The 15,777-nt window shown below is 33.6% G+C and overlaps 1 protein-coding gene across 1 annotated transcript in view; it reads right to left on the bottom strand.

The window, feature by feature from the left end:
- The window catches only part of ROBO2 (roundabout guidance receptor 2), a 609,164-nt gene that overhangs the window by 93,660 nt on the left and 499,727 nt on the right, over window positions 1-15,777 (bottom strand). Inside the window, exons 10-14 of the mRNA XM_049627999.1 lie at window positions 13,786-13,991; window positions 9,361-9,442; window positions 8,752-8,914; window positions 6,954-7,120; window positions 2,542-2,663 (exon numbers count right to left, since the gene is read on the bottom strand). Of these exons, the coding sequence (XP_049483956.1) occupies window positions 2,542-2,663; window positions 6,954-7,120; window positions 8,752-8,914; window positions 9,361-9,442; window positions 13,786-13,991 (740 nt within the window). The remainder of the gene's footprint in view (window positions 1-2,541; window positions 2,664-6,953; window positions 7,121-8,751; window positions 8,915-9,360; window positions 9,443-13,785; window positions 13,992-15,777) is intronic.

Genomic DNA, 15,777 nt, shown 5'->3' with positions numbered 1-15,777 from the left:
TTCTGAATATATATTTGTCTACAGTTTATCTTTAAAGTAAAAAAAAAACACATACACAAAAGTATATTTAAAGTAAATAAATTCTAATCCTATTTTTACAGGTGTGGGATATTGGGAATATTGTCCAACCCGAATACATTGGCTTCCTTTTATAAAGTTGTAGAAGTACACTAACCAGCCTTAAATGTTATTTTGGGTTTTCCTGTTCTAATATGATAATGCCTTCATATTTCCCCATATAGTTGAAAATAAGTGGTGATGCTTTTTCTGGTGCCTGAAGATAGAGTTAATCACTTCTTCTTTGATTGAAACCTCTCTATAGGGTACATATATGCCTGTTATGGCTCTTATCCCTGTCTATTGTCATTAAGCATTTCCATGTTTTTCTCAAGTAGATTTATGTTTTTTTGATAGTTCTCCACCAGATCTAGTATAAAATTGGCCCACAAAAAATGTTTGTTGAGTTGGATTTGTTCAATGGATTTATTACTGAGGGGACACTGGAATAATTCTCTTTAATGTTATTTTATACTTCAAATATAATTAAGAACTGATGAAAAATAGCCAGTTTTCCTTTCTCAGCTCCCTTTTTGATGGAGTTGATAAACGGTTATTTCCCTAAAGAAACATGGACTTTAAAAGAGGATGGTGAAAATCCAATTTCTTCTTACTTAGTCATTCTTTTACTACAACAAAAGAGCAATAATAGTGACAAAATTATAGTCTCCCAGTTAATATTAAAATTAAAGTAAAAATTTTGTAAGTATCTGTACCTCAAATGTCCATTACTTATACAATACACAAGATCTATCACAGACATAGAGGGCTTAAAGAAGTTGTGGTCTTCTAACATCCTGATATATTATGGATTTTTAGAGGTTATAATAGAGAAATCTTAGATATAAATAAGACGTTGGCACTAACCATGTTATGCACAGGGAAGAACATTATCTGGCTCTTCTCAAAACACAGACACATACGTAGATACAAACACATATACACAAATGTTAGTATTCTCTAATATGACTAATGTGGCTATTTTTACACTATTTGTTGTTTTTACTCTAGTGGCTACCAAGTGATCAAAACATTTTGCATTTTATATGACAGTGGGTAGGTTGACATTTAACAATGATGGAATTGAATATTCCTAACTTATACTAACATATCAACTTGCTTCTCTTAAAATCCATTACTTTCTTACTATATATGTCCAATTATTAAAATCATATTCATGTTTTGGTGCTACTACTTGAGATTCGGCTAAAAGAATGTACAGATGATTTATTTAAATTCAGAAAGAAACTCGGTCAAATTAAAAATTTTTGTGCTTCAAATGACACCACTAAGAAAGTCAAAACCAACCCACAGAAAAGATATTTATTGACAAAAAACATTTACAAATAATATATCTGATAAGTGGTTTGTATCCAATATATAACAAGCACAAGTCTAAAATAAGGACAAACAGCCCAACTTAAAAATGAGCAAGGAATTTGAACAGACATTTCTGTAAAGAAGATATACAAATGTTCAAGCACATGAAAAGATGGAAAACATCATTAGTTATTAAAGAAATGCAAGTCAAAACCACAAAGATATTCCACTTACACCTACTAGAATGGTTATAATGAAATAGAAGATAACAAGTGTTGAGGAAGCTGTGAGAGAAATTGGTGAGGTTGTGGAAGAAACGAATTTTCAAGCATTGCTGGTGAAAACAAAATGGTATAACCACTTGTGAAAACATTTTGGCAGTTGATCCAAATGTTACAGAGTTATCATTTTACTCAGCAATTCCTAGGTAGATACCAAGAGAAATTAAAACACATGAGAGAAATGAAAACATATGTCAACATGTACTCAAATGTTTATGGCCCCCTCGTTCATAGTAGCCCCAAATGGAAACAACTGAAAGGTGCATCAGGCTATGAATAAACAGAGTATGTGATGCATCTGTGTGATGGAATGCTATCCAGTAATAAAAAGGAACAAAGTACTGATACATATATTACAACCTGTTTGAACCTGGAAAACCTGACACTGAGTGAAAGAAGCAGGACACAAAAGACTACACATTGCCTGATTTCATTCATATGAGAGGAACAGGCACATCTACAGAGGCAGAGAGTAGATCGGTGCTTGCAAAGGGCTAAAGCAGGGGGAATGGAGGAGGCACTCCCAATGAACACAGAGTTCTTTCTATTTTCGGATGATAAAATGTCCTAAAGTCAGATTTTGAGGATGATTGCACAATTCTGTAAATAGAGTGAAAACAGAGCTGTACACCCTAACTCTGATAGGTTAATTATATCTCAGTAAAGCTTTTAAAAAATAAGATGAAACACACCATAGTTCTATTGCAAACTATCTTACTCTTCCATTCTATTGAATATTTTTCTTTTTTGCCATTGATTCCACCTTGATTTAAATGATGAGGGCTTCTGTAACTATTTGTGTGTTGATTCTCATTTTCCTTGTTTGATTTGTTTTCTCAAAGGAATAAAAGAAAGTGCCATTAATACTGCCTTTGAAACTTACCGTCCACGTGACTTGAACAGTGGTGGGAGTCAACACAACTGGAGTATGGAGACGGACAATGACATCTCCCAGTTCTTTCTGTACTTGTCTATGGTCCACTCCTTGTGCTGGTGGGCTGATATCTACAGAGATAACCATTCCCAATAGTTAAAAATTCATCGTAAAATTCCAATTTGTATTGTATAAGACAATATTATAGGTCATTAGAAATAATTGCAGAGGAAAAAATTGAAACCTTTATTGACAAACAACACAACAACAACATTAGAGCATATTTATATACATACCACCCAGGGGCTAGGACACAATTTGAGAGATGATATTTATCTTTCCTAAAACAATATTAATAAAAGTGTTCATAATCTCTTACTCCCTTCAAATACATTGTTGTGGAAGATCTATTATTTGCTTATTAAGAAATAAAGTATATGCCATAAGACTTCTTTAGGAACATGAGTTTTCTATAGACGCTGGCATATGGAAGGACTTTCCTGAGTAGTTAAGGGAGCAATATCTGAAAACTGCTGTTTAGGAATTTGTTTAATCCCTTTTCCCAATTGGAAGACTGTGTGTTCTTACTCCTTGACCTATTCCAGACTGGAAGCATGGAAATAACATAATCAGGGGAAACTGAGAAGTGAATTATGTCACAAATGGTTAACAAAGTGAGTGAAAGAAGGGAAAATGCCCCTCACCCTCCAAATTCACAAAAATATTTTGACTGAAAAAAGTAGAATACTGATAAACTGTTCTAGAGTAATAAACTTTGAGCAGGACTTCAATATCTGACAAATAAAAAAGGAATTCAGCTGCTTTTTGGAAGTGATAAGAGAGAGGAGAGGGAAAAATCATTGCAATATTTAGAATGATATACTCTCAGCCATATATTGTTTGGCCCTGTATCCATCATTCATATAATACTACTCTATTGTTCCATACAATGGTTTATATCCTATGTACCATTAAGAAAAAAACTAAGATAAATTACAGACATTCAATTCATCAAATTGATATCACAGACTAAATTTCACACATACTCAAATCAACTGCTTTAACTGGTGCACAGCAATATTAAGTTGAATTCTTTTTTCTCCAACTATTTTCTTTTTTTTTTATTTTTTTTTCTCCAACTTTCTTTCAAGGAAGAAGTCTAATTTGAAATAATTCATTTTTAATCCTGTTTTCTCCTATTTTCTCAGGCCACAATACAACACTCTTGCAAAAATATTTTTAAGTGCATATTTCAGTCATAACTTAAATTGGGTACACTAACTTAAATTGGGACATCAATAGTTAAGAGGGTGAGGGTTATGGGCAAAATGGGTGACGGGGAGTGGGAGGTACAGGCTTTAGTTATTAAACGAATAAGTCATGGAATAAAAGCTATAGCATAGGGCACATAACCACCAGAAAACAAATTGGCGGTTGCCAGATGGGAGGGGGATATGGATGAAATAGGTGAAGGGGAATGAGTACACATATTTTGATGAGTGATGAGTAATGTATAGAATTATTGAATCATAATATTGTATACGTAAAACTAATATAACACTGAATGCTAATTATGTTCAAATTTAAAAATAAATTAATATATATTTTTAAGCCACAGAATAGGGAACATAGTCAATGATGTTATGATAGTGCTGTATGGTGACAGATGGGTAGCTACTCTCGTGGTGAGCATAGCATAATACAGAGATGATGGCTCACTATGTCGTACACCTGAAACTAATGTAACATTGTGTGTCAACTATACTCAAAAAAATTCAAAAAAGAAAATAAAATTCTCAAGGATCTTAGCATGACTTGGAAGAATGCATTAATTTGGCATTAGCATTTGGTATATAATTAAAGTGTTGCCTTTATTAGTATTTGGAATTTATATCAATAATTTACAAACTTGATTATAATTAAAACAGGATTAAAATATCTTAGAACTCTTCTGCTGTTTTCCAACCCTCTGTACCAATCTGAGTAAAGCACAAACTTATCTCATGACTCAGGATATATATTTGCTGCTATTATCTGGAAAATGTAAATAATAAAAAAAAAATGAGTGAAAAAACCAGGACATTAATATTTGGGAACTACACTTTGGTGATTTTCTCCCCAGTTCCAGTGTTTTTCATCCTTAACATAAATAGCATAACTAGTTTTACTTCATTTAGGAAAAAAAACATATTAATAATATTATATGAAGAATATTGACCTTTGCTGTCACATCTATGGTCTCCTGTGATATTGACAGGACAAGTATTTGCTGCCTTTCTAAAATAAAAGATTTCTAAGTTCTATGGTACTTAGTATCTTAAAGTATATTTAAAAATATCTTTAATATCTTTAAAAATGATGTTAATATCTTTAATATTTTAAAAATAAGAGCTCACACAGCAAAGTATTCTCTGAAAAGAAGTGCTTTGCTGAATGCAAAGCTGTTAAAAGTATGATGTCAAAAAATGATCCTGCCATTCAGACACAAAACATGAGTTTTCCTATTAAATATCTGTTAAGAGAACATAAGTCTTTTGCTCTATGTAGTCTCTCAACTGGAACAAGCCAGATCACAAACAACTTTTCATTAATCTTTTTTGACCTTTTCACCAAGAAGTTATTTTATGAGTCAAGATTTAGTGTCTGGCAGTTATGGAATGATCAAGAAGGTCTGCCGGATATAATCACAGCAAGAGTCTCCCCCATCCTGTTATCTTCCACCTTTCGCTGCAACTGCACACAAAAACTGACTCTTTCTCTCTACACTAGTAAAAATGACCTTGTTACTGTAATTTCTTGAGTGAAAACCATATATGTCGTCAAGTTCAATAATTTAATTTACTCATTAAATCCAGACACACTAAAGGAGACTGGATCTAAGGAAGGTAAAATATAACCAGTTTCAGATCTTCAAATTCCTTGTTGTACTTTTTCTTTCTCTAGAGACAGGTTCTTTACCTACAGGCCCTTTATCATCATGGAAAATTAATCACATTACTGCTTAGAGAACAATAGCAAAGTGGCATTCCCTCCTCCCTTGACTGTCATCATGTCAGCAACGTTACAAAATCACGTGGTGACTTTATTTCACTTGATTCCTTGGCGCCCTTCTCTGTTATAATAGCACGCTAGTTACTATCACTGAACTACATTGTAATTATAATAATATTTTTATGGCTGTATGGTGCTTTTCATTGCATAAAAATACTACTTTGAATTATATCCTGTTCAAAGCCTTTTACAAATAAGAAATAATTAACCCTTTCTCAAGAACCCTGTGGGAAGCAGGTTGTAACAAATAATAAAGCCATAATGTCTGCTTTATTATTTCCATCTACTACTAGTAGGAAGGGAAATTGTAATGCAACATCCTGTATTAACCCCTAGACTTCATGACATCTTAATTTGAAGAGACAGGCTAATAAAGATTAGAAGAAAAACTTCAGTTTTGAGATTATAATATGCTGGGTGGTTTTTTTTTGAGTTTTAATTTAAATTCCAATTAGTTAACATACAATGTATATTAGTTTCTGGTGTACAGTATAGTGATTCAACACTTCCTATACAACACCTGGTGCTCATCACAGCAGGTGCATTCCTATATCCCCATCAGCTCTTTTACCCATCCCCCCTCCTAGCTTCCCTTCGGTAACCATCAAGTTATTCTCTATAGTTGAGTCTGCTTCTTGGTTGGCCTCCCTCTCTCTTTTTTCTTTCCTTTGCTTGTTTGTTTTGTTCTTTAAATATATTTTTTTATTAGCCAAAGGAATCACATACCTCACAAAGAAAACTTGATTTACTCCTTTCTGAAACAAATTGCTCCTTTAACCATCTGATAAAAGACACTATAGGGATGCTTGTCAAACTTGACCAAACATCACCTGGAGAGCATCTTACCACAGACTGCAGGGCTGCACCCCCAGAGCTTCTGAACTGCGGATCAAGAGTCTGCCTTTCTAACATGGTCCTACGTGATGCAGATACTGCTTCTGTAGGAACTACACCTGGAGACTCTCTGCACTAAAAACAGAATTCTTGAACACTACGAGTAATGATGATATCCCTATCTGGGCATTGTATCCATTAAAGATCAGTTTTTGCTATTGCAAAATTAGTTTCAAAAGTGGCACATGTTTCCTCCCTTTGAAATATGGTAAAGCCCTAACTTAGGTGATTTACTCTTACTATGTATATGGACCCAATTATTTTGTTTATCTTTTACTAAACAGACCCTGACAATTCCCAGAAGAGGACACACTCACCAAGGTGAACAGCAAGTTCCTTTCCCTGGATCAGGTCTAATGAATCATTGTAATAAGTGATCAGACATATGTATCTTTCCTCACACAATCCCTTTGTTCTCAAAGATCTGCTTAATGCCTCCTTCCAGAACCAGTCATGTTTACAGCTATTGAAATTACCTTGTGTGCGCACAGGATCTGACATCGGGCTTGGGTCGCTCAGACCTTGGGGGTTGATTGCTCTGACCATGAATAAATAGATCGTGTTGGGCCGCAGGCCTCTCACTGTAAAAAGGGTGGTCTTCACATGGTTTGCCACTGTCTGCCAGCTATTGCTCACGGATTGGCTGAAACATGAACAGGACTTTCATTTAAAGAACTATCTTAAAGGTATCGGAAATGGAGTTGGGCATCAATGACAAAAGTTAATGGCTGAAAATTAAACACACACACGCACAACACTTGAAGTGTTAAGCCCAATAAATGAAACATTTGGATGATTTCTGTTTATTCAACAACAAAGCCGAGCCCACCTAACGGAAGTGCCATGCACAACAAAATTAAACTCAGCCCAGGAGATGTGACAGCACTTTGCTAATGCACAGCAGCCCACTAAATGAATACCTGTAAAAGGAACAGAGGCCAAGATCACAACATCAAGTTTATACAATAAATATGGTCCTCGTAAATGTATATATATATATACCTTGAAAAGAATTAACCTGTAGAAAGAATAAATGGACTACAGAGTAAATTATGCCAATACATTTTCCTGTTACAAGGTGTGTTTTCTTTTGCATCAATTCCACATGCAATATTATAATAGAGCCTTCTAAAACTACATATCTGTAAAAGAAGAAAGGAAGCACGTAAGGAATATTTTCCCTTGGTCACATTTTTAATAAAATTGTACATTACATAGTACTGTGATTTCTCATCTTCAAATGGTGAAATACCTCTGAAAATATGTGTGGAAACCCCTTAGCAGCCACTTACAGATGGGATGCCCATTTAGAAAACTTTGTCTAGAGACAAATGCTGTTTTTGTTCATAACGAGAAGAAAATTGTGATTTTTTCAGGGCCGACCATTTACTTTTCAGCAGTTCTTATATATTAAAGCATGAAAATTATAGAAAAATAGTATTTTGAAAGTTGGACATGACGTATTTATTGATCATTACCTTAAATAGATTAGGGAAGCCTAAAATGAAAGTAATGATTTGTCCTAATGCTTGAAAATGACAGTGGCTATCACTATCTTTATAAAGGCAAATCAAAGCACATTGAAACAATGCAAACTTCATTTTCTCATTTGTATAAATATTTTATTAAATTTTCATGGTGATTGTATCATGACATTTGCTAATTTATAGTCTATATCCTTACGTTGATGAAATTTTTTTTTCAAATAGCAATTGGGCATATCTTTGTTTTAGCAACCAGAAGTACATGGAATCAATTCCGTAGCTGTAGTTTTTCATTTTAAAGGCATATCCAATTAATGTATTAAAATATAGAGCATAAAAACAATGGAATGACTTTAAGTTCTGCTTTAATTATTAGGAAGCAAGTTTCCAGGGTTTCATGCCTCAATAAATATTGCAGAACTTAAAAATGTCTGTGCCCAATTGAATTACTTTCTGCCTAGTTCTAATGACAATAATCTCATCTTAAATCTTTACAATGGTCAGGGTAAAGAAGGGATCTATATGATTATGTCATGAGCTAGATCCCCATAGGCTTAGGCATGGGTAATGCATAATTTAATCCTATAATCAACTTATAAATGAAAGAATAACAACAACAACAAAAAACTAGAGTATATCCTTGAATAAAATCAGATATAAAAGATAAGTACTGAAAATGCACTGTTAAACATGTTCTTAAGATAAAACAGCAGGATAGCTCACATGAGATTTTAGGATATAGGAGCTAAAGCAAAAACCCATGGAGAAAAGAAAAGGAAGTGTCCCATACCTGAAAGCCTCAATGATATATGCACTTGCTGGAAAGGCTCCAGGGGTACCTGGTTGCCAGGACAAGGTGACACTGTTCTTAGTAACATCAGTGACCTGTGGTTTGGATGGTGGCCCTGGCAGGTCACTTAAATCATAATTTTTACTGATTGTTGCTCCAGAGTCTATAGAGGACAAACAGAAAATGCTTCATTCCTGATTGCATATACTGACATAATACTTAAAAACAGGAAAAACAGTCTGTTAAAGAAATTGACCTAGACAATGAGCAGTTCATTTTCATGAATCAAAAGTATATAAATGAATATTTGCTTTTCCTACATGTTACCAAATACTTACTTTCACATAAGCTCTAGAATTGCTTATTCTTCAGAGAGAGATAATAAATACACTTATCAAGGACAAAAAGCAAGAAAATCTCTCCCCTTAACTATATCAGATTGCATATATGCAATGTTTTGTGGAGGAATTGAAAAGTGGCATACGACTTAGTTTTTACATTCAATTAATTTAAAATCTGAATCTGAATCTTCAACTGTTATTTGGTAATGAGCTAATCACTAAAATGGACTCGAGTTTTCTTCTGTTAAGGTAATTCCCAAGGACTCACCAGTCACATCCAGCACAGCACTCCAGGAAGTCTCCCCACTTGAACTTGTAGCCACACAAGTATAAGTACCAGTATCAGAAATCTAGTGTGCAAGGAAGGGAGAGAATTCAACTCTTTCAATTAATTTGTATTTCGTCAATCTCAACAAGGTAACATTTAATTTCTTAAAATGTGGTATGTCATTTAGCTGTCAAAATTATTCATTAGAATGAATCACAGGTACACATAAAATATTAAAATAAACTCATATAATATATTATTTTATTCATAAAAGGAATTCAATGATTTTTTATTATACTTCTACAATTAAATGTTATTTGTCTGGTAAACTCTCTTTGACCCTCTTGCCTCTGTGGTAATGCCCTTATCTTTGTATAACTCCAATTTATAATGCGGTTTCGCTGTATGAGAGTTACATGCAGGCAACTCAGGACAGAACTTTTCAGAATCTTATAAATATTCAGAGATGAGAAATGCAAAGCTGTCCTCTCTATCTCCAATACATTATGTTTCAATGGAGAAAATGTACTCAGGAGTAAATAAGCACTGAAATAACACGGGGCTGGTCTTCTTTTTTTTAAGACATGGAGAAAGTGAAGAAGGAAAACACACACACACACACACACACACACACACACACACACACAAAACCTAAGCAACTAAATCTCTCCCCATAAATAAATTAGTATTCACTTATAGTTAAGTTGTAGTAGTGTGACAGAGAATGAAATAAAGTTGTATCATTAAAAACCAAACAAACCATGTCTATGGAATCATTGCACTTTAGAGCTGAAAGGGACCATGCAAATAACTCATTCATAACTCTTTGAAGCGTACTTAAAAATTGTCATTTCATCGGTCACTTAAACTGTTTTTGTTATTCATTTGAAGAGTGGCAAAAGATTTTTAAAGTAGTTGATAATACAATCAGTTTGATCACCAAACTGAATGAGGCAGGTCGTCTGACATAAGATTAAAATTCTGTGATAAGGATGAGTCTAATTGTTGATGAAATCTGAGAGTTCATGGAATATACCTGCTGGGTTCAAAATGTAAGTGTATTGGTGACTCAACCTTCCACAACTAAATCTCAGGTAAATTATTAGTGCATGGATGTTACTGCTGTGCCACTGTTTTAATTGATTTTAAATGTCATTATGTATTGTAACTTGAGTTTCAAAGTGCTCATCATTCGAACGGCACATCATTCTTTGCCATGTTATCTTCATACAATTGTCTTCTATTATACAGCAGGATGACGGGGGATAGCCACTGTAGAAAGAGCCATTCTTTCAAATGTGGCTGTGCATGCATTATAGTCATTAGAAATCTCTCCATTTAAGAAGCATCACTCACAAACTAAATATAATGAGCCAAGGTTGGATTTTAATGTGATGTTCATTTGAATATGGTCTGTGAAAGAGTAAAGAATTTGCATTTTATTATAGCTGTTGAACTAAAATGTAGCACTTGTTATTATGTGCAAATGCTAAAATAAGTGTATGTAGGTAATGCTTCTTAACTACATCTCCTTGTCATTGTGTAGAGACATGGTCTGACATTAGCTGTGGTAGGTAGGTTTTAATGAGTATGGGAATATTCTACTTCTCGAAAGACACAGATTCAGTTACCAATTAGCTGGACTATGAGAATACAGTGTTCATCACGTTATTTTTCCCCCCTTGCATTAAGTACCAGAAAGAAGAAAGAAAAAGAAAGAAAGAAAGAAAGAAAGAAAGAAAGAAAGAAAAGAAAGAAAGAAAGAAACGGTGAGACACAAAGGAATATGACCTACAGAAACCCTTTCTTGACTGTACGAATGAAGTACTGTAAAGCACATTTTTAGCTCCCTTTAAAGACAGTCATTTTACAGAAAAAGAACAACATTTTCATACTGGAGTTTATCAAAAGCAATATCTGAAGCTGAAATATCATTGCTAAAAACTCACTCCTGCATTACCATCATCGCCACTACATTCATTTTTATTCCTTTAACTTTAAATATTTTCTTTTCAGGTACTTCATATCTCTTCTATCCTTCTCTCTTTATCTTTAACCAAGTGCTTTAAAAAAATTAATGTGCTGGCACACTCTATCACCTGCTTTTCTCCTCGTGTGGTTGGCTGTCGACAAGCCTCCAGGAGTTTGCATCCCAGAGAGACTGCTCAGAAGCCTGTCACAGGGCTCGAAGTTTGTTTGACATCATCAAGCACCTACCTTTAATTGCTTCTTTCAAACACTACTGGGGATCTTGACTATTCAAGCACACCCTTTAATTCAGCAGTACAGTGAAAATGCATTAACCTCCATGGCCCAAGACTGACTTTAGCCCAAAGAGAGAGGTTAAAGTGTTTACTCAAGGAGAGTTGGCATTAATTTTTTAATAACTCCCATTTGTTCAAAGAAGGTTAACAATTAATTTACTATCAATAAAAAGGCTAAAATCTGTACTAATTTACTTTTCTTTTAAGTTAATTTGACAGTATTTTTCTAGTTAAAGTGATAATTAATGCTTATGTCTTAAAATGAAAAATAACTATATATTAATGTTATTAACAAATACACAAATTAACAAAAGTTTGTGTGTTTGTGTATGTACATACTGCAAAAAGAGTTCTTCCTTTTTTGTATATGTCTGTGTGATACACTGATAAATACCAAATTAAGAAGTGATTGTAAATGTATCTGTATTTTAAGATAATAATCCATGTTGTAATTGTTTAAAAATACATGTTACAAAAAATATTTTATCTTCTTCTCCTAGTTTCTGGATGCTAAAATTCAGCATTGTTTTTCCCACTTTTTTTTATCTTGGTTCTACTTAAACATTTTTTGTTTGTTTAACATTTATTCATTTTTGAAAGGCAGAGAGAGACAGAGCGCGAATGGGGAGGGGCAGAGAGCGAGAGAGATACAGAAACAGAAGCAAGCTCCAGGCTCCGAGCACAGGGCTTGAACTCACGGACCGCGAGATCATGACCTGAGCCAAGGTTGGCCACTTGACCAACTGAGCCACCCAGGCACCCCTCTTGGTTCTACTTAGATACCAGATCCTACTAATTGTTCATCCACCAAATAATTTTTAATTAATTTTTGTTCATGCACTATTATATCTTATTTCTGGTTCTCATTCACAATCTTTTGATTATTCTAGCATGTTCTTCTATTTTAGTGTAGTGATTGCCACATGGAGGGGAGGCTGTCTACATTTTGTTGAATGAAGTGAATATACTTGTAGAAGGTGGGTGGTCCCCATGATAACATCCAACTGGTATTCACATCTTGTATAATCAAGTCCTCACCATGAATGTGTGTGGGAACTGTTGACTTGCTTCTGGACAAAAGAATACAGCAAGGGTGATAGGATGTCATATTTGTGATGCATAAGATGTCACATCTTATGTTACATAATATTATAATGCCTGTCTTGCTAGAAGGCTCTGTACTTTCTTGAGTTTCAGGAAGCAAGTAGTCATAATGGGAATATCAGTACGGCAAGGAACTAAAGGCAGCCTTCAGTAAACAGCAAATAAGAAGCTGAGGTAATCAGTATGGTAGCCATAAGAAACTAAATGCTGTCAACAATCATGTTGCTCAGAGTCAACCCTATCCCCAGTCAATCTTCAGATGAGACCACAACCCTGATACCCGATTGTAACTTTGTGACACCTGGAAGTAGAAGACCCGGTTAAGTCATGCCCAGACTCCTAACCCCACAGAAACTATGAGAGTAACTCTATGTTCCTTTAAGCCTTTAAATGTTTGCTAATATTGTTAAATAGCAGTAGACAGCTAATACGATATTCAGAAATAGGCATTTGAGTTGCTTCTGAAGTACGTTTAATATGTTAAGTTGGCAGGAATGGTCATTCTCTAGCACATCATCTTCTGTTAAAAGAACAACAATGACTTGTCCTTGCCCACAGGTTTAAATCTATACTCCAGAGCAACTTAACCAAAAATGTAAGATTTTCCACCCACTAGCCAAAGCTGCCTTTTATGTACTCAATCTTACCTCTAGTTTTTTCCACATAATAGTTTGGCCAAGCCAACTTATCCACAATTCCTTGAAAGCTTCCTTTACTCCAGAGAGTAAATCAGAAGCATTTGACACTTTCCAATTATAAATATCCTATTACTATCATTAACTTCATGTGTTTATGATTTTTAGCTTTATCATTTGGGTAAGTGTGAGCTGGGATGAAAGAATAAAAAGTTTCTAGGTCTGTTATGAACTTATCACCAACATAAGGACTTTCCTTCTAATTTCAATTCATCATTTGTAAAATAAGATATAACATGGCCTACCACAAAAGGTAGAGCAACTGTACTAGTCTGTGAGATTTTAAGTTCACAAAGCAATTTTTCCCTAGGGTGATGCTTATGCGGAAATGAAGATCCAAATACAAGTCAAACATTACTTACCCGTAAATTCTTAATCTGCAATGTTCCTTGTTCTTGTATAGTTGCTCTTGGATCTCTACCCAGGAAAGTAAATCCCTCCTTTAACCAGCTAATTACAGGAAGAGGGTCACCAGTTGATTTACATTTCAGCAACGCTGTGCCATCTACTGCTAGTGTTTGGTTGGCCGGGCCTTGTAGAATTATGGGTGGAGGTCTATCTGTCAAAACTAAAGGATACGAATATTTTCAGGATATTTTAACTTCTAAGAAGTTATATTATACGATTAGATGTGAATTACACACATATTATAATTTATTCAGCATATTCTTTATCCATTATGTATTTATTGTCTATATATACTATACATACGTTATATTTACTGAGGACATACTATTATTTGTAACTAACTCTGAATTACTGACAGTAGATGACAACGAAATAAATTCTGACATTTTAGTATTGTTGAAAGTCTTAATCATATTGAAATTAAAATTAAAATATAGAGAGCTCATGGCAGTTATTCATAAAATGTCCATTTTGTCTCTTATAGGCATATTTAAGAAAGTCTGTGGAGTGTCATATGGGTATAAACAATTTTTACTTTTGCTTTTATTATAAATATATGCATAATACATAATATCTCCCTTCAAAGCACCTTGCTGTATTCACATAGATTATGATATTTTGGTTGATGTAAGTTACTAGGTATAAACACTTTATTTCCAAGACTATGACACTGGGAGTTAGAGTATAGTAATCCAATTCGGATGACATGATTTTACTATTCCTCAGAATTAAGCAAAGAAATCTGTTTGTACTATATTTGCGGTATGAAAAAATAGCGTTTTCATTTCAAATAAGTGTTTACCTATATATCAATTTCTATGTTCATCTGGGTAAAATTTATACAATATCATAAACTTCTAGTTCAGTGTTTTTTAAAAAATATTTTGTAGCAGTATTTGCAGTGCCTTTGGAAGTATTTCATAATGATTTAGGAAGTATATCAGAATGTATAGTATGATTTAAATGGGTGATACAAATAGGGACACAATTGGATGCAAACTTTCATCCAGAACTCATTAGAACACTACATAATAAAGCTGACATGTCCATCCATGTCCAAGTGAGGCTTTCTTAAGAGAAAGTTCTGTATTCAGCATAGAGTTTGGTTAGCTACCCGAAATATTTATGTATGTTTCTATTACATTTATGATATAATTACCAAAAATCTTTATATCATATATAAACACAAACTTCCACAGAAAGGAAAAAAAAAGAATGGTGGATTTTAATGATTTAATGATTGCTAACCAACTATGAGGAGAAAGTGGCTTTGAAGAAAGTAATCTTGTGTTAAATATACATAATCAAAATATCATTTTGCTCATTAATACTCTAATATTCTTAGTCCACAGCTTTCATGAACAATAGTTTATATGATTAGCTATTTCCCAATCCATATGCATCATATTTACTATTAGAATTCATGGTTTGGGGGGAAAAACATTAAATTAACCAGCACTTTCATAGCCTACCACGAGAAAGCCAACAAATTTTAATTTAAAATAGAAGTTATGAAATAGATCCACTGCATGTCAAGATACAGTGGATTTTTAATCACACTAAAACTACTACCTCAAAATATATATTACAATGTGTGCTTAGGTCTGTGTGTGTGTGTGTGTATGCATGTAAATAAATATATATTTGTAAATGTACACATATATATACATAAATATATATATGTAACAACCTTATAAAAACCTAAGAAAACAATAAAATTTTGTTTTATATTATTTGTAAAGAAAAATTAGAACCAGTTATTTCCTGATTTTCTTGAACAAATTCTTCATTTTAAAAATAAATAAAATATCTTCAGATAGTGTGAAAACACGATATACACCAATACTGACTCATCTAGCAGTAACTGCACAAACTGATATTCAAACTGAATATTCATGGAAATTACTTTCTTTATGGGTCATAAATAGAAGGCCAATTCACAAAAT

This window comes from Panthera uncia, chromosome C2, assembly GCF_023721935.1.
Source record: "Panthera uncia isolate 11264 chromosome C2, Puncia_PCG_1.0, whole genome shotgun sequence".
Taxonomy (NCBI): Eukaryota; Metazoa; Chordata; class Mammalia; order Carnivora; family Felidae; genus Panthera; species Panthera uncia.
The sequence above is the reverse complement of the archived record's forward strand: the minus strand, read 5'-3'. Positions and strand labels throughout refer to the sequence as shown.